This window comes from Musa acuminata, chromosome BXJ3-4, assembly GCF_036884655.1.
Source record: "Musa acuminata AAA Group cultivar baxijiao chromosome BXJ3-4, Cavendish_Baxijiao_AAA, whole genome shotgun sequence".
NCBI classification, from domain to species: domain Eukaryota; kingdom Viridiplantae; phylum Streptophyta; class Magnoliopsida; order Zingiberales; family Musaceae; genus Musa; species Musa acuminata.
In genome coordinates, this window is record NC_088352.1 from 41,457,588 (window position 1) to 41,477,103 (window position 19,516).

General features: G+C 39.0%; 3 protein-coding genes and 1 long non-coding RNA gene across 5 annotated transcripts; 2 read left to right on the plus strand and 2 right to left on the minus strand.

Moving 5' to 3' along the window:
• The first annotated feature begins 2,026 nt into the window (after window positions 1-2,026).
• Window positions 2,027-4,081, plus strand: LOC135635068 (serine/threonine-protein kinase WAG1-like). The gene has a single exon (XM_065145900.1). It carries the CDS (start codon window positions 2,300-2,302, stop codon window positions 3,797-3,799), a length of 1,500 nt encoding a protein of 499 aa, XP_065001972.1. The 5' UTR covers window positions 2,027-2,299; the 3' UTR covers window positions 3,800-4,081.
• Window positions 4,082-5,178: 1,097 nt separating this feature from the next.
• LOC103983043 (ubiquitin-like protein 5) lies at window positions 5,179-6,593 on the plus strand. Of its 2 annotated transcripts, none has more exons than XM_065147297.1 (2): window positions 5,179-5,516; window positions 5,764-6,398. In XM_065147297.1, the coding sequence occupies exon 1, from the start codon at window positions 5,287-5,289 to the stop codon at window positions 5,506-5,508; it is 222 nt and encodes a 73-aa protein (XP_065003369.1). In that variant the 5' UTR covers window positions 5,179-5,286; the 3' UTR covers window positions 5,509-5,516; window positions 5,764-6,398. The 2 variants fall into 2 exon arrangements, with proteins under 2 accessions (XP_065003369.1, XP_009398456.2); XM_009400181.3 differs by lacking the exon at window positions 5,764-6,398 and adding an exon at window positions 6,406-6,593 and having other exon boundaries at window positions 5,185-5,516.
• Window positions 6,594-9,308: 2,715 nt separating this feature from the next.
• On the minus strand, window positions 9,309-10,326 carry LOC135635830 (uncharacterized). The gene has a single exon (XM_065147189.1). It carries the CDS (start codon window positions 10,167-10,169, stop codon window positions 9,669-9,671), a length of 501 nt encoding a protein of 166 aa, XP_065003261.1. The 5' UTR covers window positions 10,170-10,326; the 3' UTR covers window positions 9,309-9,668.
• Window positions 10,327-15,958: 5,632 nt separating this feature from the next.
• LOC135636287 (uncharacterized) lies at window positions 15,959-16,532 on the minus strand. The gene is made up of 2 exons (XR_010495858.1): window positions 16,342-16,532; window positions 15,959-16,262 (listed from the first exon to the last, which is right to left on the minus strand). It is a non-coding gene; the product is annotated as an uncharacterized LOC135636287 (long non-coding RNA).
• Between the last annotated feature and the right edge of the window lie 2,984 nt (window positions 16,533-19,516).

Below are 19,516 nucleotides of genomic sequence, written 5' to 3' on the forward strand. Positions count from 1 at the left end.
CCATATGCATTATATATCTTGGGACCCAATTCAACATATTGCAAGGCATCTTTGGTGAGTCATAAATGCATTATATTCCTCTCTCTCTCTCTCTCTCTCTCTCTCTCTCTCTCTCTCTCTCTCTCGTCCTTCCTCCTTTGGAATTTCTTAACTGAGATCATATGATTGGGAGGACATCTTTGGATGCCGGTGGTTATGCATTAATTAGGAGGGAAACGCATGTGAGAATGTTTTCTGTATAAGAAGTGCATGATCGATTATAACAAGTGATGTATCTGTTCTTAGTGCCCTCAAATTAAGCATGTCAGTTGGTAAACATGTTTTATGTACCGTAAGGGACAAGTTTCAGAAATCATGAGTCTCGTATGGAAAATGACTGCCATGAACAGTATCACATTGAGCTGAGAAGATGTTGTTTGGTTCTACCAGTGGTGGAACAGTTGGGTATTGGAGATGATGAGTGACGGGGACAGTTGGGTTGTAACACATCATAGGTCAACATGGAACGGAGGACATGTTTTATGCAGTGGAGATGGAGAAATGTTGTATCTTTCTTTAGATCCACGATGCATGTATATATATATACTACCGCTGATGAAAGGGCTCACAATCTTTGCACGATACATTCATATTATATGCATAAAATGGATATAATATGAATGACAAACTCAACTCAGCTGTCCCCAATTTATTCACGTAATCTCTCACATGCACTTCTTCGATTGACTTTATTTTCATCAGCAAACACATGTGAGTGTTGTCGTCTTCACGTGATACCACGTTAATGTTTGAAGCTAAGGGCTTCATGAGACTTCCATCTCATAAGCATATGACCCCTTTAAGCTTTCTCAAGTTGGCAACCTACATATATTAATTAATATGAAGCCGCAAGATGTGGTAATAGACTGATGTCTTTTAAGAACCAAGAAGTCAAACTAGCCATTTTGTTATGGTCTATTTGCATAAACTATGGGATCATATAATCCTGTCATCCCGTGATGTATGTTAATGGTTAATCCCAATTAGCAGTCAATAGGGAGGTGGTTGATTTTTTTCTGTAATTAAATGATAATGCAGGCAGGCACATCTTTTCTCTCTTTTCCCAAAAAAATATTTTGTGTGCATACTTAAAAGAACTCATTTTTACCATATTATGAACATATACTACAACATAATTGATTAAACTACTCTTATGTAGTAGAACAATATTAAATATTGACTATAAGCCTTTGCTTCGACATGAATTCTTTTTTGTCTCTGTTGAGACATTTGAAGCTTCATATAAGTTATTTAAAATAATAAAAATATTTTTTAAATGAAAAATGAGTTCTCTTTTCAGAAAATTATTAGTGTGTGGGTGTAGTTTAGTGAATGTTTCAAGTCCCTTGTGATCATTGATGTATTTCTAAACTCATCATGGATACATATCCATTGAAATTTATATTATTACCAAAATATACAATGAAATTACGGCCTGAAATGGCCTTTTTCTTTTCTTTTCTTTTTAATTCATATTAATTATATAAATATTGCTTTATATCATAATTTAATATTAATTCTAGAAATACAACAAGTGATGACCGTAATGGAGAACATGAGTTTTTCATTTTTTTTCATATTATTATTTTTGTAAAGATTAATTTATGACATAAGTTGAAATATAAATTTAATTTTGAGAAATCTCACGTATGAACAACCAAAGAATAAACCAAAAAATCTAGCATGATAATAATAAACACCAAGAATAAGTCTCCCTCGAGTTAACCAGAAATCCTCTTATATGACTCCTAAGAATAGTTTTCTTAACCCACTTTTGAGATCTACTAAGAAAAACCCTAAGAGCACACTAAGAAACAAGTTGCTCACATGATGCCATTAATTATTACTGCAATGTGACAGTAATTAATCATTATAGTAACAAAATTAGTAAGTACTACAGACTCAGATCAATATGAATGATGAGTTCGGCGTCGTGTCTATGTCGGCTGTGTCGGCCGTATGGTCAAACTATGTGGTCCTCATGCACCAACTCGATCCGTTGGATTTACTACAACCTACGTGAATCTTACATACGTCCACGTAAAAATAATACCACGTCTCGCCTTCCGTTCTCTGCTCTTTCTGACACTGTTATTATTATTACAATGCATCTTAGTACTTCCACCAGCTTGAGGTAGGATAGGGAATGCGCTGATGGAACTTAAGTTGCTTCTCTCTCTCTCTCGATCGACCTTTTAAAGACCGCCCGAGTTGCTGTAGTCTTCCGAAGTCTTTCTTCTTTCTTGATCGCATTCACGAAATGGATCGAGAGGAGACGCTAAGCTTCTTCCCGCCTGACTCTTATTCCGACCTCGACAGCAGCTTCACTAGCTCAACGACGTCTGCCTCCACTTTCAGCGCCCGCAGCAGCCTCAGCTTGGCGTCCTTCTCGTCCTCTACTTCCTCCTCTTCTTCGTTTGCTCCGAAGCCCCTCCCCCACAACTGCTCCGATCCCCACTGGTCTGCCCTCCGCGATGCAGCCAACCTCTCTCCTGATGGCCTCCTGCACCTCCACCACCTCCGGCTCCTCCGCCCTCTCGGCTCCGGCCATCTCGCCCGCGTCTTCCACTGCCGGCTCCAAGGCTTCGATGATGATCACTCGTCCTCCGAGTTCGCCCTGAAGGTGATCGACCTCGATGCTCTCTCCCGCTCCTCCGGCAACTACTCCAAGCCCGATGACGACGAGTATGAGGAGGAAAGCGGCGACGGCCGCGGCAGGGGGAAGATGTGGCACGTGCGGGCCGAGGCTCGAGCGCTGGCGGAGATGGACCACCCGTTCTTGCCGACCTTGTACGCCCGGCTCGACGCCTCACACTATGCGTGCTTCCTCATCGACTACTGCCCTGGTGGTGACCTGCACTTGCTCCTCCGTCGCTGCCGCGGGCACCGCCTACCGCCGGTGGCCGCCCGGTTCTACGCCGCTGAGGTCCTCCTCGCCCTCGAGTACCTCCACGCCCTCGGCTTCGTGTACCGCGACCTCAAGCCCGAGAACATCCTCCTCCGCACCGACGGCCACATCATGCTCTCCGACTTCGACCTCTCCTTCCGATCTCACGTCACGCCTGTCCTCCGCCGCCGCCGCCAACGCCGCCCTCGCCGCAGGAACCGCCTCTTCTGCTGCCTCCTAGGCTGCAGCGTATCCAGCGAGGACGAGGAGCCCGAGTTTGTGGCCGAGCCATCGTCGGCCTTCTCGAGGGCGTGCGTCGGGACGCACGAGTACCTGGCCCCAGAGGTGGTCAACGGCCGCAGCCACGGCAACGGCGTCGACTGGTGGGCGTTCGGGGTGTTCCTCTACGAGCTCTTTTACGGTCGCACGCCCTTCAAGGGCGCCACCAAGGAGGCGACGCTGCGGAACATCCTGACTCGGGAGGTCAAGTTCCCGGAGACCAACGGCGGCAATGGGTCGGAAACCAAGGCGAGGGACCTGATCTCGCGGCTCCTGGTGAAGGACCCGGCGAGGCGGATGGGATCGGCCCGGGGGGCGGCCGAGATCAAGCGGCACCCCTTCTTCGAGAGCGTTCAGTGGCAGCTGATTCGGTGCACGCGGCCACCAGTCGTGGCAGGCCCCGCCGGCAGCGCGCGTGAGCGGGCGGCCAAAGTGAAGAGAGCGCAGTGGTGGAGTGGTTGGAGAAAGAGCGCCGGCATCAGTAGTAATTGTAGAAGCAATAACAATAAGACGAAAGGACTCACACTGGGATTTGGGTTGGGGTTGTTGCGATCCAAGAAGGGGACGGCGGAGAGGAATGACAGCGGGAGATAGATGATGAGTTGGGTGTTGTTCTTGGAAGCCGTTTGTACAAAGATGAGTTGAAGCAGCAGCAAACAATGGATGTCATCGTGTAACTTTGAATGTACAGAGTTGGCTTTTAGTACTACTACAGCTTTTACTTCGTATAAGCTAATCTGGTGCTAATTGTTAAGGAAGATTTGGATTTCATGCATGTCATGATAAGTACGTGCAGTCCAAGTAAAAAATCTTTCTTGTTATATCCTCCTATGTGCCAAAATCAAGTAGGAGTTGAACTGTCTTTTTCTTTCCAACAAGAACTGTGAACGTAAACATGTTTCCTCCGACTATTTGATGTCCCAATGATGGCAGATTAAGATGACAGCTTCAAATGAAAGCAGCCTTGCATGAAGCCTCTGTACTCGTTAACTGTGACCTCGTCACAGAGGTACTTGCATTATTGTTGCGTTGATAAATATTTTTTATAGTTTTAAATGAAAAATATGTTTATTTGTAGGTAAATTTAGGGCACAAGTTATTTAGAGAGATTAGTTTAGTTGAAAGTAAATTCAAGTTTGAGGGTTGTTATGATCGAAGAAGAAGACATTTTGGAAAATTAATGATTGGGCACCGTTGGTGAACTCGGACACCATGGCCGAGGAATCAGCACGGCTTGGTCCACTAACCGATGTTCAAAATCGTCGAGGCTCGGGAACACGTCCTTGTGTTAGTCGAGTTAGACTTGAAGTTAGGTTGAGCTTGATGTTAGGCTAGATGTGCTTTCGTCGAGGGTTTGGGCCGGCTCTGGAGTCGCCTACCCCTGCACACAGGCTCTGGTCGAGAAGTTCTTGACTTCGGCCCATCGTAGATTAAGTGAGTGATCCGGTGATTTGCTTCTCCAAAGTCGCTTCGGTCAGATGCTGGTCAAAGGCTTTTATATTGGTGCTCGATGGTCGGTCGTATGTGGCGATCGACTCCCCGAGCGATGGGTTTGTACTTGCATTCGATCGTCGCCTTAGTATGTGCGGAACAGTGCCATATGGTGCCGTCCCGAGTTTTTCGAAACGAGACTTGCCGAGAGGTCGCCTCCCTGTACAGGCTTCGGCTCGACGCGAGAGGAAACGATCCTTGTGTTGAGTCTATAGGAGTGTATTCGACGTGGTACCTAATCTATATCCCAATGGTATGTGTTCGTACTGACGCTAGAGGTTGATCGTGACGTGGATCATAACGCGATCGAGATCCGAAATAAGTCTTATTAGGTACAATATATATCTTAAAATTTTGGTATGTTGTACGCGGAGCCGATTTCCGCGTGACGTGAGCATCAAAATCCGAAGCTTACCGAAGAGACGAGAAATATGTCGAGACCGGTTGGGCCCCAAATTATTGCTCTCTACAATACGAATCCGAAGCATGCCGAGGAGTCTAGAAACATGTAGAGACCGATTGGCCCTGAATAAATAACCGCTCGCTACGATACCACGTTCTTCGGAGAGAGAGAGGAGAGAGAGGCGAAGATGATCGAGGTGGTGCTGAACGATCGGCTGGGGAAGAAGGTGCGAGTGAAGTGCAACGAGGACGACACGATCGGCGACCTGAAGAAGCTGGTGGCGGCGCAGACGGGCACCCGCGCCGACAAGATCCGCATCCAGAAGTGGTACACCGTCTATAAGGATCACATCACCCTTAAGGACTACGAGATCCATGACGGCATGGGCCTCGAGCTCTACTACAACTGAATCGAAAGGTTCCCTTTCCTTGTTGCTTCATTTTTAATTTGATCCTGCCATAGTTTTAGGTTTGGTTTTTAGAGGTTCCTGTTTTCTTGATAGATTACATGATCTGAATTGAAGAACATCATGGTGGTTCATAGGTCTATATTGATTAATGATTAAACGCGGGATTTAGGGTTTCGTTTTGGGCAAAAGTTCGATTGAAATTAAACGCGTGAAATTACTGTATCAATTTGCCTTTTTTGCATTAATAAATTACAGGTTTTTGGGTAAGTCAGTGCATCGTAGGACGTCAATGAGCTTCGAATTGTTGAATTCGGTCAGCATCTTGCTAGAATCTTTCTTTGTTCCAAGGAGAATTTTGATCAAGTAATGGTGGAGAGGGAAAGCAGTCAAGAGAGCAAGTCCTCGTGGAATATTTTACTTGTTTTGTGCTGAACATTGTAGTGCTTATGCTAGTCAAACAGTACTAGATGTTTAAAATCAAAGGGTACTTGTGGATAATCCTATCGATGTAATCATTCAAGAAGTTTCATGGAAAATTTATAGTTGGCGGGGATTTAAATGATTATATAAGAAGAAATCATGGAGAATATATAGGACGAGTGCATGAAGGTATTGAATATAATAGGGAGAGGAATTAATAGGGAATTGTTTATTATCTTAACCGTGAGGCCTAACTGATGGGAATTTGTTTCCCTTACATTGCCTTCTCTTTGAACCATGGCATTCTTCGTTTCTACCTTAATTGCTTCTTGGATGCTTTGGGTCAATGTACACAAGGCAAAAACCAAGCTATAATTCATGCATACATGTTCTTTAGGGTACTCCAGCTTTCTCTTTCCAAGTGTAAGCTACTATTGATCTTGATCCTATGGGCTGACAAATCTGCTGTAAGTGCAGGTTGGTTGATTGGTTGATCCACACATCAATAGCTGAATACAGTACGACTTGGTGAAGTCACAATGTTTTTGGGTTGGTAACATCTATCATAATTGGCAGTTGTACATTCCGGTGTCAGGTGTGTTAATGATGGACATGCAAATGGTTCTTATCGTTGGAAAGAATAAAAGATAATAATTATTGAAGAAGTTTTATTGAATATATTAATATATTTTCTCTTTTATTTATACAAATAAAGAGGAAAGAATAGAAAATTTTTCTCAACAGAATAGAAATATTTCCTCGTATAGTTCTTTGACTGTCGATGAAAATGGTTCTCATTCTCCATTTCGATCGGTTGGCCGATCGACGATACAAACAAAAGTTCCCAAATCTCTCTTATTGATTTGTTTTGTTGGGCATCTCAGGTCCGGTACGGGATACAAAACTTTGTGGGAAAAAATTGACTATGATGAGGTAAAAAGATAAAAGATGGGAGAGAACATGGAGGTCATTGTTCTGAAAATATAAATCTTGATGTCATTTAATATTTTTACCAATAAGTTTATTGGGTAATAACAAACAAATCGTAGGATACTTTTGCGAACACGTATAATAGAAATTATAACTCTTGATTTCTTCAATCATTCTTTCGATTTTTAACCGTTGTTAACTTTTTCTCACGCAAAATTTATTATTTGATTACATTTATAATATATTAGGATCATATAAATTTTTTATAAGATTATATACATTCATTTTATTTAATTTTCTTAAATAAAAAGTATGTATTTATTTTTGAATAAATATTAAAAAGGTTGGAAAGATAAATTTATCATATAATAATTAGTAAATTTTTAGATATAATTTTATCAAACAACACTTATGTCAATGTATATTATTTTTTATTTATTGCTTATTAAACACAAATAATTTTACAACTAAAGACTCACTCAATTTAAAAAAAATATATATATATTAAAATACAAATGTATTTCTAAATGGACTAGTACTATATTATATGCTATAGCTCTAATTTCAACTCTCTTTCTCTACGTCGCATGCTTTGTGCCATCATGTATTATAATAATGATGAAGGTCTTCACTAAATTAAAGTTTAGTTTTAGCAAGCGGAAGTTTCTCGTAACAAAAGAGAATTTATTTAATGAGTGCAAAATTGTATGCAACATATTTTTTTGAGCTTTTGAAATGGAAGTGATTTCTTGGTGTGTATTCTTATTCTCTTTCCCTGCCTGCTTTCAATGGAAATGGTCTTTCTTTCCCTGTCATATTCCACATTCCTTAACCTTGCTTCTCCGATCTTGTTTGTGCAACAAATCTGTTTTAGGTAAAACATCACTACTTTGCCAAGATTGGACGTTTCGATTCCAATTCAGAACAGAGAAACTTGTTCTATATGTCAGGACCAAGAAGTTAGCATACAGGAAAGTAAAGAAGAAAGATGGAATACATGGAGAGGTAAGAGTGATGATACTCGCGCAAAAGGCGAGAAAAAGAAGAAAAGATGTATAGTCACCTTAATCCATTCTTCTCACGATTTGTTGGTCAATCTTTTCAGACATATATTAGTCTGTGATCAACGTGAATATTCTACAAACAAAGATGAGAAATGAAGGAGCAAATTCCACATGGCGGCCTAACAATCTCATTCATGACTTTGTATGCCTACCAAAAAGAATGTTCGTTCGTCCTTCAAGTCCACGCATGCTGTTCCTTTCATGCCTAAATCACCTGTACTATATACTTCCGAGATTTCTCAATCTTAAACCAATTCAAAGTTTCAAAGACTCTACCCAACCAATATATATATATATATATATATATATATATATATATAATATGAGATGTTGGAATGATCCAAATTGATCCGAAGCAGTTTGATCCAACACGGAGTGGGAGTCGAATAGTCGAGACAAAGCCCTTGATCTGATACCTATAAAAGAAGATCCATATTGGATGTGCCCGACCTGATACAATGGCCTTAGCGAGCAATTTATGTGGCTCTTAGACAATTTAAAGAAGATTTAAGAAGAAATTTTTTAAAACTTCATGCAGAGGTTTAATGTTATGAACATTAAACTCGAACATACTTGTCTGCAAGACTTCTCTTTTATAGCTGCAATCAGTGTTTTTTTGCGTGTGCAGAAGATGCTTGACACTGTAAGCTTTTCTTTTAGCAGTTGCTCTCAATGTCTGAATTATTCCTTCAAAATTTGCCAAGGACTTGTCCATTTCCTCTTCCAGACCCATTGCATGTTCATGTGTGTTAGCTGCTGCAAGAAAAATTAATTTAATTTATTGTATCCCTTGTGTTGGAATAATACACCATCAAAAGATATATAAACATGAATAATTTACCATTTACTTTCTTTTGTTGGTATTGTGCATTTCACTAATGTAGCCAACAAGGGGGGCCGCTGCTGGACCCAACAAGCTCAAGCTATTAGGTTATATGAAACCTTCTCCTATGTTTGAGCTGTGATCCTGACTTTTTAACTTGGCATCTTTACAGCATTTCAGATCTGTCATCCAGATTTCATACTCACAGCTGCGAGATCAACACCGACTCAATCATGAAGTATTATTAGCAAGGAAGAAAGGTGGTGGCCACATGACATGAATACATACATACACATCCCCCCCATCCTCGATCCAAGTATTAGTTGGTCGCAGCTTGCAGTAGTACCAAAGTGTAGGTTGGCACGTCACATGTCCTCTCCGTTCTGGTGGATTCCCATTTGCCCTGCCACAAGAATCTGAGTTGGATTTGGTCTTCTCTTACGAGGGTGGATCTACTTCTCACGGCAAAACATGACCGTAACTTTTGTGTCTTTAATAGCCAACATCTATAGATCTGTGATGGTTAATTAATACAACCGACACACACAACACACACAAAGCAGCAAAGCAAAGCAGCTCTTTCTTCAACATAGACCACGAAGTACAACTTCAAATCTTATTTGCTTGAATTATAACTACAGAAAAGAAAGAGTAAGAGTGAAGCAGTACAGATCACATTCCCACCATGGCTAGCAGAAGATTTCCGAGGGTTTCTTCTTGTCAAAGCGAACGCTTCTTACAGCACAAGCGCACAGCTTACAACCTCGTTTAATCCTCTCCCTCTCCCTCTCCCTCCAAGAAATTAAAACTAAAGAATAACAGCATGACAATAATAACGAAGCACTACATATCTTCAAACAGTAGTCTCTTTCTTATCATCATCATCATCACATATATAGATATATACTTGTGAAAGTAAGTAATCATGATAGCTCTTCTGGCTTCCCATCATCGAAGTTTTGTGCGTAGCCGACCGAGTCATACCTAAATCCCTGTGTGGTAGGGAGGGAGTTGGATCGCATGAGCTTCCTGATCTCCGAACGCACCCTGTGGAAGATGTGCCGCCAGCTCCCCTTGCTGTGCCACCCGAGCATGGCCGTCTCCTCCTCGTTCATCTCGATGTCCTGAGCGAACACCGGCTTCCTCGACAGGATCCACCCCCACCACGAGCCCCACCACCTCCTCAGAGGCCCGCCGGCGAACTCCCCGATGGACGGCATGGACTTGCACCGCCTGATGGCCCATTCGGTGGAGACCGAGGACAAGGGCTGGATCTTGACGGAGAAAGACGAGATCCGCTTCCTCAGGCCTATGAGGTGGGTGTCCTGCTGCTGCTGCTGCACTTGGAAGGTGGGGAGCTCGTCCTTGTAAGGCATGGTGGGGAAGAACCTTTTCTTCTGGACATTCTCGAACAAGGAGCCCATGGTTGCAGGAGAAGAGAGAAGAAGAAGAAGAAGAAAAGGATTTGAGGTTGGCTTCTTCTCTTAGCTTTTGGTGGCACTTAAGGAAGGCTAAGGGTCGATAGAGAGAGAAAGAGAAGCCCAGCACTGTGGACAGGCTGGTTACATGGGAGAAGGGCGGGGGCCACGAAATGCTTTAGACTCTGCTGCTTTGCACCCCTCAAAACTAGAGGAGGTGGAATCATTTTGGCAATTTACCAAGCAATTATATTTTTTATTAAGTTAGACATCAGCATTCTCACGTTGTTCATAATTTTTTGTCCCTGGTAAGAGAAGCTGTGTGTTGATGACTTTTGTAAACCTCTGAATGTGGGACCAGGAATTTGGTGTGGGTCCTTCGTTTAGTAAGGGTAGATCCAATCTCTCTTTCCGATTTGACACAATCATTAGTTTTTGTGTGGCATTTTTCATACATGATGATGGTCTTTCTTATTCCGGATTTGCCAATTATTTCATTATTTTTCGAGAGTCGGATGTCTCGAAAAATAATCTTTTATATCATGATGATGATGATGATTAAGTATCAAACCCTCCTCAAAGTTGAGACATCATTCAATAAATATTTACACCTAAAATATTTAAGATCTTTCTGATGTCTTGTTTTCAAAGTGTTTGTTGAATTTCTTAAGTACTATGTCTTTATTAAGGGCTTTATGTCGCTTACTTTCGAAACTAATCAATATTTTCTTTTAACACCTGAGTAAGATTGCACTTATATTGGCATCTAATCATTTAAGCAAATTCAATTACTTCAATACAAAATCTCACCAAACAAATGTTCTCATTTATCACAGGGTAACTTTTTTTGTTAACTATGTATGACAAACATGGAAGCAGAGGTGCAACTCTATTATTTCACCCTCGTCAGAAGAAAATAGACATCCAGAGAAATGTACATTGCAAAATCTGGGAGCGAAAACACCGAGGAGAGGTGTCGGTTCTAATGTCCCAATCCTTCCACCACGTTCCCTTCTTGCTGCCGACGCTTCTTGTGCCCCCCCCAACTCCATTCATGGTCGGTGGGAGCGAGTTGCCCAAGGTTTAGGTGGTGAATCATGTCGCCTTTGGTGTGATGGAAGGTGACACACACCCCTCCGTTAGGTAGCAAGAGTTATACTATCAGCGTGACTCAATCATCAAAATGTCATCCTTTTCTAGTGGAGAAGATGTATTCTGTAGCGAGCACCCATTTATGTTCTTTCTACATGTTCCCACATACAAAACCAGCAAGCTGTCTTCGCAACATGGATGAGGGTTTGAGATTTGAAGTCCAGTCACAAAGAGACAAGGTTTGTCTCGATCCTGGATTTCCAGGATGATGATACCTCAACACTCTGTCATTGACAAGCTTGGAGATTCTTGGTGAATGAATACATTATATATATATATATATATATATATATATATATATATATATATATATATATATATATATATATATATATATATATGTATTCCATCTAATCAATTTTGCATCATATCTTCAATAAAACGATAGGGAGCCGAGAGGATGGATGATAGTATCTGTAATCCTCCTCTCTGGTGTAAATAGCAAACTAAGCTAGAGATTATCATGTTCCTCCCGATCACTATCCTAATTATGTTAATTAACGATTTACTTATACAGCAAAGTACAACAAGATATAAATGGAAAATTCAGGCAATTATTTGGATTTATTCAGTTCTCCTAGAGTTCTGAAGAAAACAAAAATTTCCTTGATGATTGTTCTTATATGTGTATCTATAATGTGATGACAAGTTCTATAAAATTTAGCTTGGAAACCATCAGGCCTTGTCACATTTTTAATCACCCAGTTAAGCTCTATTACATGGAAAGAATAGTATTAGAAATTTCTGAGGTTTCTATATATCATAAAAGTAACTTTCGATTTACATCTCCGAGCTTCATCTAATGGATTTGGACCTATGCTTAATAATATTTTCCTCAGCTGACAAGAAGTCATAATAACCTTCCTTTTAATGTTTTCTCTCATATGGAACTAATCCTGTGTTACATTTAATCTAGCATGGTCTTCTCCCCAATCATGACTAAAACTATTAGTTACTCTGTTGTCGTTTCTAGATATATATAGCAGCACCACTTGACATCAGCAAAAGACTTAATCGAAAGGCTTATGCCATTAACAAGATTCCTTACAGTCCAGAGCTACAAAGCCAACTAGTGATTTGATTAGAGTCCAGTTACACCAATACCTGGACAATTCAAAGAAATGTTTTATCTCATTGAGAACACAATTAGTCACCATAGCAGCATTGCCCGAGGTCCATCTTAAAGACCACTCACTATATATGAAGTGGTATCTCATGCAGTGCTTCCGTATCCAACACAATGCATCACAACGCCCAAAGCGTTCCCTGATTAATGAAACAGCACAATGTTTTAAGGGGCTTACAATGGTGGCTGCTCTATAAATGTAGAATAATCCACTATCTTCCTTCTCTCTCTCTCTCCTCTGCACCTTCTGTTGGAAGCGAACTCGGCTTTTAACCGTGTTATCTGATGAAAACTAGCGGGCGGGCATCATTGTATGTTGAAGTTGAGCCAAGCTTATACCACAGGAAGAAATGCGAGTTTACGGGATGGGACGATGGAGTAGTAGTACATTGATTGGAATGTGGGATGGATCTTAATATACCATTCCAAACAGTATATTACGGCCATTCGAATTGAGTATAGAGATTCCTGGTCTGGTCCCGTGGTGCTTGCACCAAAACACGGCCATCAAGATGGGAAGCATGTTTGAAGGGAAGGGATAGAGCTTTACAGCTCATCTTTTCTTAGATGCATGCAGCTTGATCTGTTGCTTCTTCTTTCTTTGGATTGGGTCCATCTGACAAGTCGTCTTACATGGATATCTGGCTATTTGGATTCCTCAGGCATCAGAGACAGCTGTAAGTCGACCTTATTGGTAGTACTAATAAGATCGAGGATGGCTCCATCCCCCTCTGCTACAAGGGGCTGTAAATGCTTCAGGCGCACTGGTTGACATTGGAGTGTACGCCACATCTGATGCCACCAGCCGCTTCTTAAAGCCCTTCCAAACAAAAGATATAAGGTTTGGGTCAGACAATCTGCTGCTTTTTGCGTTTTATCTGTGCTTTCGAGGACGACTTAATTGACACTGCCTACGATTCTCTATCCACCAATCTAGAAGACAACGTTACGGCGATTCAAGTGGTGTATTGAGTTGGCTGTTGCACTATTTCTTTTGCTTCGTTGGTGCAAAAGTAGAGAGCTGTTCTTGTCGCAACCTCCATTATTCGAATACACAAATTAAATATATGAACAAAAATAACTCACATTCAACTGAAATGAAATAATCTGATACAAATAGATATTATATTAAACCAAACAAGTATTAGATTAATACTATTATAATCTAATACAAATGGTACTAATCCCATAAGTACCTTGTCAGAAAAAGTACAAGACAAGGTTAGGTATTGATCATTCTAATCCCAAAAGTCGAATAATACTAGTTGAAACTTTTTTAGGCTAATTTATTGAAAAAAGCTCATACTGTTGTCCTTTTTGGGATATTATCCCATTTTTACTTGGGGCATCCTTATTTTCTTATTTGTATGGAAATACCCTTAAGGCTCTTTGCCTCTTCATCCTCTTCCTCCCCCTCCACCTTGCCTCCTCATTGTTCTCTCTAGTCCCTCCCCCTCTTCGCTCTCCCCTGCCTCAGCGTCCACCTGCAGATCCCTCTCATTTGCCTTCTTCTCCTCCTCCTCTAAGCACACTTAAGAGTGACTACTCAAACTTGATTCCATTAAATCACACTAAGAGTGGATAATCAGATCCGACTGCCATATTTGATTCCATCAAATAAGTATACAGTGTATTCAATACTCTAAGCACTTCTTTTCCAGGAATCTCCCGAATGATGAGGGGCAGGAAACAAGCCACTGGAGGAGCCCAGTCATGAACATTTAACGACTCATCAACACAAATATTTTCATCACTAGCTAAAGTCAATATCTGAATTCTGAAGTAATAAAGCAGATTATAGGACGAACACTTGGTACAAATTGATAGGTCAGGTCTTAAAACCCACAGTCGTTTCGTTTCAAGGTTTTGATGCTTTGTGTGAGCTAATATTCAGGTATGCACAAGGAGTATTCTGGACTGAAGAAATCAGGTGAAACAAGAAGAAAGAGGAAGAGCCTGTTTTGGAGTTTGACTTTTCTTATGTTACAGGAAAAACTAACAAAACCTAGCTAAATGCACATAATAGTTTGTTCTACCTTTGTTTTTATTCAAAATTTTTATTCGTAATATAACACCTCAAAGAATTTACATCTACATACTGACCTTCTGTCACTCGAAATGAAGTTCGAGAAAATAGAGAAAGATGATTTTCATACCTCCCTCTCCTAAAATTTTACTGTGACTTCAAAAACTGAATTACCTTCGTCTTATAAATTCTTAATCATGAGTAATGTTAGTGTAATCGTGCTGTTGACCTCTGGAATATTATTGTGTATATCCATCTGCCTCAAGAATTTCACCACTAATCTATCCTGCAGAACTACCAAATGTTTTCCATAATCTTGACACCTAAAACAGATTCATTATTACCAGCCCATCCTGCACAACAATATTATGCATCATACCTCTGTTTACGATGTATCTAGGTGACTAGAATTTAAGTTAAGGGAACAGTCCTTTTGCTAACAAAAATAAAGTTCACATATCGATACTCCCACAACCTATATTGGCAGGAGCCTAGTCACTATGCTACCCATTTTTTATCTTTGTTATTCAACTTTTCCTTCAACAATCCTCTCTAAGTATATAAGATTTCCATCATTTTTCTTTATTTTGTTCCCAACTGAATTTAGTCTCAAGCTAGAATGTAATGTCCAAATGTCTAGTTTCTTATTGTCGTGATATCAACAATTTGATATTATTTCCTTCTTTAACAATATGCTTCAAGTAGTAAACCAAATCCTTACCTCCAAATACTAGCTTCTTTACCCACTGAAGCGCTATTTGATGTAAACGATACAGGTCTAGTTATCAGGGAAGCCAGATGTTATGTATGCATCGTGACTTTTCTAATGGCATGATAAAACACAACTAAACTCAAGCCTCTCCAGAATAAGAATAGACAAAATCCTAATCTGTGGCTGCAGAAAAATTCAACCGTCAGTTTCAGCTGAAACTAATGTGTTTTTCGGAAAATTTTCTGAATATTGTCACCCTTAATTTTATAGAAAATTGTAAAAGTTTTGCTGAAATCCGAAAGCCAACCTAAAACCATTGAAACCACAAGAAGTCTCTGAAATTTCTAATGACCTGGACAAATTGATAACAAAAGTTTAACAAGAAATCCTTCAGACAAAGTGGATGAAAGAAGCAACAATAAGTATTCTTAGAAACCACCTACAGCAAGTTTTTGTAGATAAATTATAGCAGCTACAGATGGAACCAAGTGCTTGCAAAGTAGCCAAACAAGCTTAACGGATGTAATTAACTACAAATCTATCAGAATGCTCCACTAATAGCTAATTTGCAAAATCTAAAATACCCAAATCTGAGATAAATTTTGCCTATGTTCAGTGTTCGATAGATGATGAAAACCCATGAAGGCTTGTCTCTAATCTTTGGAGATAGCTCACAATTCCCAACACACAAAAGTAAAATGCACCCTACGAAGATCCATCAGTAAGCTGGCAGTACTTTCTTGCTTGATGCCTACATGGAGCCATCGACACTCGTACCGTAGAAGACAAATAATTTTGGTTATAGCAATGCTGGGATTTCCCAAGTCAAGAAATGCTTTAAACACAAACGATGTACATCTCTTAGCTCATCCCCAATTTCCAAATGCTACCCAAGCTTAACAACATATACAAAATGCCCAAATGATCGAATGCAATTCTCGCAAAAGACCAAGCGTACAACAAAATGCAAGAGCAGATCACCGGTTATCGAGCAAGCAAACTCACGGATTAATGGGCCTTGCTTCTCCGCTCCGGGCCAACTTGCGGTTGCTTGTCCGTGGCTAATCTGTAGATCCAATAAACCTGAGAGGAACAGACACGTATGAAGGGCTGGAAAGGGGCAAATCGAAGAGGAGAGGGAGGAAGAGTGGCGGTTGATTACCAGGGCGAAGACATGGGCGGCGATGAGGAGGATGACGATGGCGGGGAGGAGAAAGTCGAGAATCCACGGCCGGGGGATCGGGTGCTGCTCGCCCGCCATCGAGGGGCAGTATTGTAGTGTCTGCCGCGACGGAAGAACCGAGGAGACCAAGAGAAACAGACGCCACTTCACTTTCCTCTCTTGTGCTGCTCCACAATATGTTTTTGGTTTTAGAAACAGAAGCCCGAAAACAAACTTGATTGACATTTTATCGGATATAATCAGAGTATATATATCTGATAAAATAAAGTTATATATATATACAATAATTTAACTAAGTTAATTTGATTGTAACAGAAATATTTTAATCCTAATTGACATGTTATCTGTAAAAAGATTTGTTGCCATATGTTTCCACTCAACCGAGTGGACTCAAACGCCATGAACTGATATATATATATATATATATATATATATATATATATATATATATATATATATATATATATATATATATATATATATATATATATATATATATATATATATATATATATATATATATAAAATTAATATAACGTCTCATTAATAGTATTTATACTCAGAAAATATATTAATCAAGTTGAAAGCTCGATATCTAATATATTTACTTACCAAGGGTTAAGAATTTAAAACCGATATATTTTTATCCTTAAAATATTAATATATTAATAATATATCAGCACTATTAATCAAATCTTAATGATCGAGTTAAGTTGGTTAGCTTTAAAGATGTTTGTATATCATCATAAGATCTTGAGTTTGAATTTTATTTTTATTATTTATCTTTTGTTAAAAAATTATCTTTATTATCTATGGAATGTTAAACATCTCATTTCAATTTTTTTAATTTAAAATAATGACATTTTAGTATATATGAATTAAGAATATGAAATCTCATCCGATAAATCGTTTTAGAAGTTTTTTTTTGTGTGAAAAACAAAAGATTTACAAAAGTTCCATTACTGATTTAAAATCTAAAAGTAAATAAAAGGCTGGTGAAGGGTTGACGATCAGTAGATCTACAGAGCCTTTAAATAGCCATTAATTTTCGGCACATTTTCTTGTGTGATGTACTTTTTACCATTAAAAGGACCCAAAATGTACAAAGATTTCAGGCAAACATTCCCAATATCATAATTCTAAATATCATCATCCAAATACTAACGCTTTATATCTTACCACTCGAGTTCCAAATTATCCGTGGAATTTTATAAGTCAACATTGATCGTGTGAATCTACACATCTTTAAATAACCATTAATTTATTTTCTTGTCTCACCTATCTTAAGTCTTGGATATTTCAATATAGTTTTATCCTTTCGAAGCTTATAAACTTTTAAGGATAAAGATGATCCGATAAATTCATAAGCTCTTGGTTTCATTCTCCTCAATCAACGTGGGACTAAATTTTTGTATCAAATTCACGTTAAAAGAAAAACTATGAGCCATTGGCTCCTCTTGGGGGAGCATTGATAAAGACATTTAGTCTCATATTGATTGAGTAGGAGAATCAAGGGTTTATAAATCTGTCGGGTTACTCTTACCTTCAAAGATATCTTTTGGGGCTCACGAGGCCAAAAAGGACAAAATCCTACGAGCACACCCAAAGCAAATAATTTCTCAAGAGCCTGCGGGGCTGCGTTAATGACGATCAAATATCGACTTATTAGATTTGCGTTAGAAGGAGAGTTATGAGCTCTTAGCTCCCCTACCAAAGTAGTACTAATAAAGATATTTAATTTCACATTGGTTGAGGAGTAGCAGAACCAAAGGGATTTATAAGTCCATTGGATCATCGTTATCCTCAAAGGTTTTTTTTTTTGAACTCACGAAATGATAAAATCGTATGAATACACTCAAAACGAATAATTTCTCGTGAGCCTACGAGATCAATCTAATGATGATCAAATATTAACTTATCAAATTAGTGCTAGAAGGAGAGCCAGAAGCTCTTGCCTCTCCTAGGGAGAGTACTACGTCGGTTCACCTTTACTCCTAGACATATCTTTCGAGACTTATAAGGTAAAATCATACAAATATACTCATAACGAATAATTCCTTACTAGCCTACGAGATCATACCAATAACAACCAAATACTTGACTTATCAAAATTCATAAATCATATATCTCATGCCTAAAATCCTCAACAAATACATGAGTTAGAATTTAAATGCCTACATGGGTTTTTAAAAGACCATGAATTCCAATAAGCATAATATAGGCATTTCACCGAAGAAACCTAACATGCTAATTTAGATTGGCAAGTGAAGTTAAAAAATTTCGAACACGTGCATCCATTGGCAACAAATTTTCAAACCGTATATGAAATTAAGAACTAAAATAAAGCTTCCAATCTTCGTTGGTTTTATGTCCATGATGACGTTTTAGTAATATGACTATAAATTTAATTCATTTCTTATGAAAATGATTGTAAGTAAGTTATAAGACATAAGCTATCATAAAAATGTGTGCTCTCTATCTATAAAGAATAGAATCGTCAATTCGAAGACGTGAAGTGATAGAAAAGAGATATTATAATTGAGATATTGAGAATCATTTATTATTTTAGGTTGACCTATTTTTCTTGTAGGACCTCCGTGTCAATCATTCCTCCTCCTATATTGCCAAAAATATGGAACCAAACCAAAAATATTGGCTAGTGCTTATGAAACTTCATTTTCGATTGGAAGAGACAAAAACAAATCTCTGAACTTGTTATATGTTATCCAATGTTTAAACACTAGAAATAGAATTGATTACATCAAAACAAGGTTCAAATCTCTTGATTTATTAGGATGTCGTAGATGCGTATGTCTTTACGCTTCTATTTTATATTTATTGTAATGATAAATAACTATTATAATTATAGTAACATTATATAAATAGTAAGTAATCTTAATAATAATTAATTAATTAATTTATAGTGGATTAGGTATAGGATAATATTTTATAACATGAATAGAATATTCCCTCATAGATATAATAATAATATTATAATAATGCTTATGTGGCTGTCATATGGTGTGGGCCTCACCCTCTCTGTTGATCGGGCAACCATATGACACATAAAGCTGTGCACGTGCGCATAGGTCGTCTACTTGCTACAATTATCTTTTCGTGAATATAGCGTATTTAATTCCTATAAATTTCAATA

What these genes read in the sequence shown, in the direction of transcription:
- LOC103983043 (XM_065147297.1), top strand. Translation starts at nt 5,287, where the DNA reads ATGATCGAGGTGGTGCTGAACGATCGGCTGGGGAAGAAGGTGCGAGTG.
- LOC135635830 (XM_065147189.1), bottom strand. Translation starts at nt 10,169, where the DNA reads ATGGGCTCCTTGTTCGAGAATGTCCAGAAGAAAAGGTTCTTCCCCACC.
- LOC135635068 (XM_065145900.1), top strand. Translation starts at nt 2,300, where the DNA reads ATGGATCGAGAGGAGACGCTAAGCTTCTTCCCGCCTGACTCTTATTCC.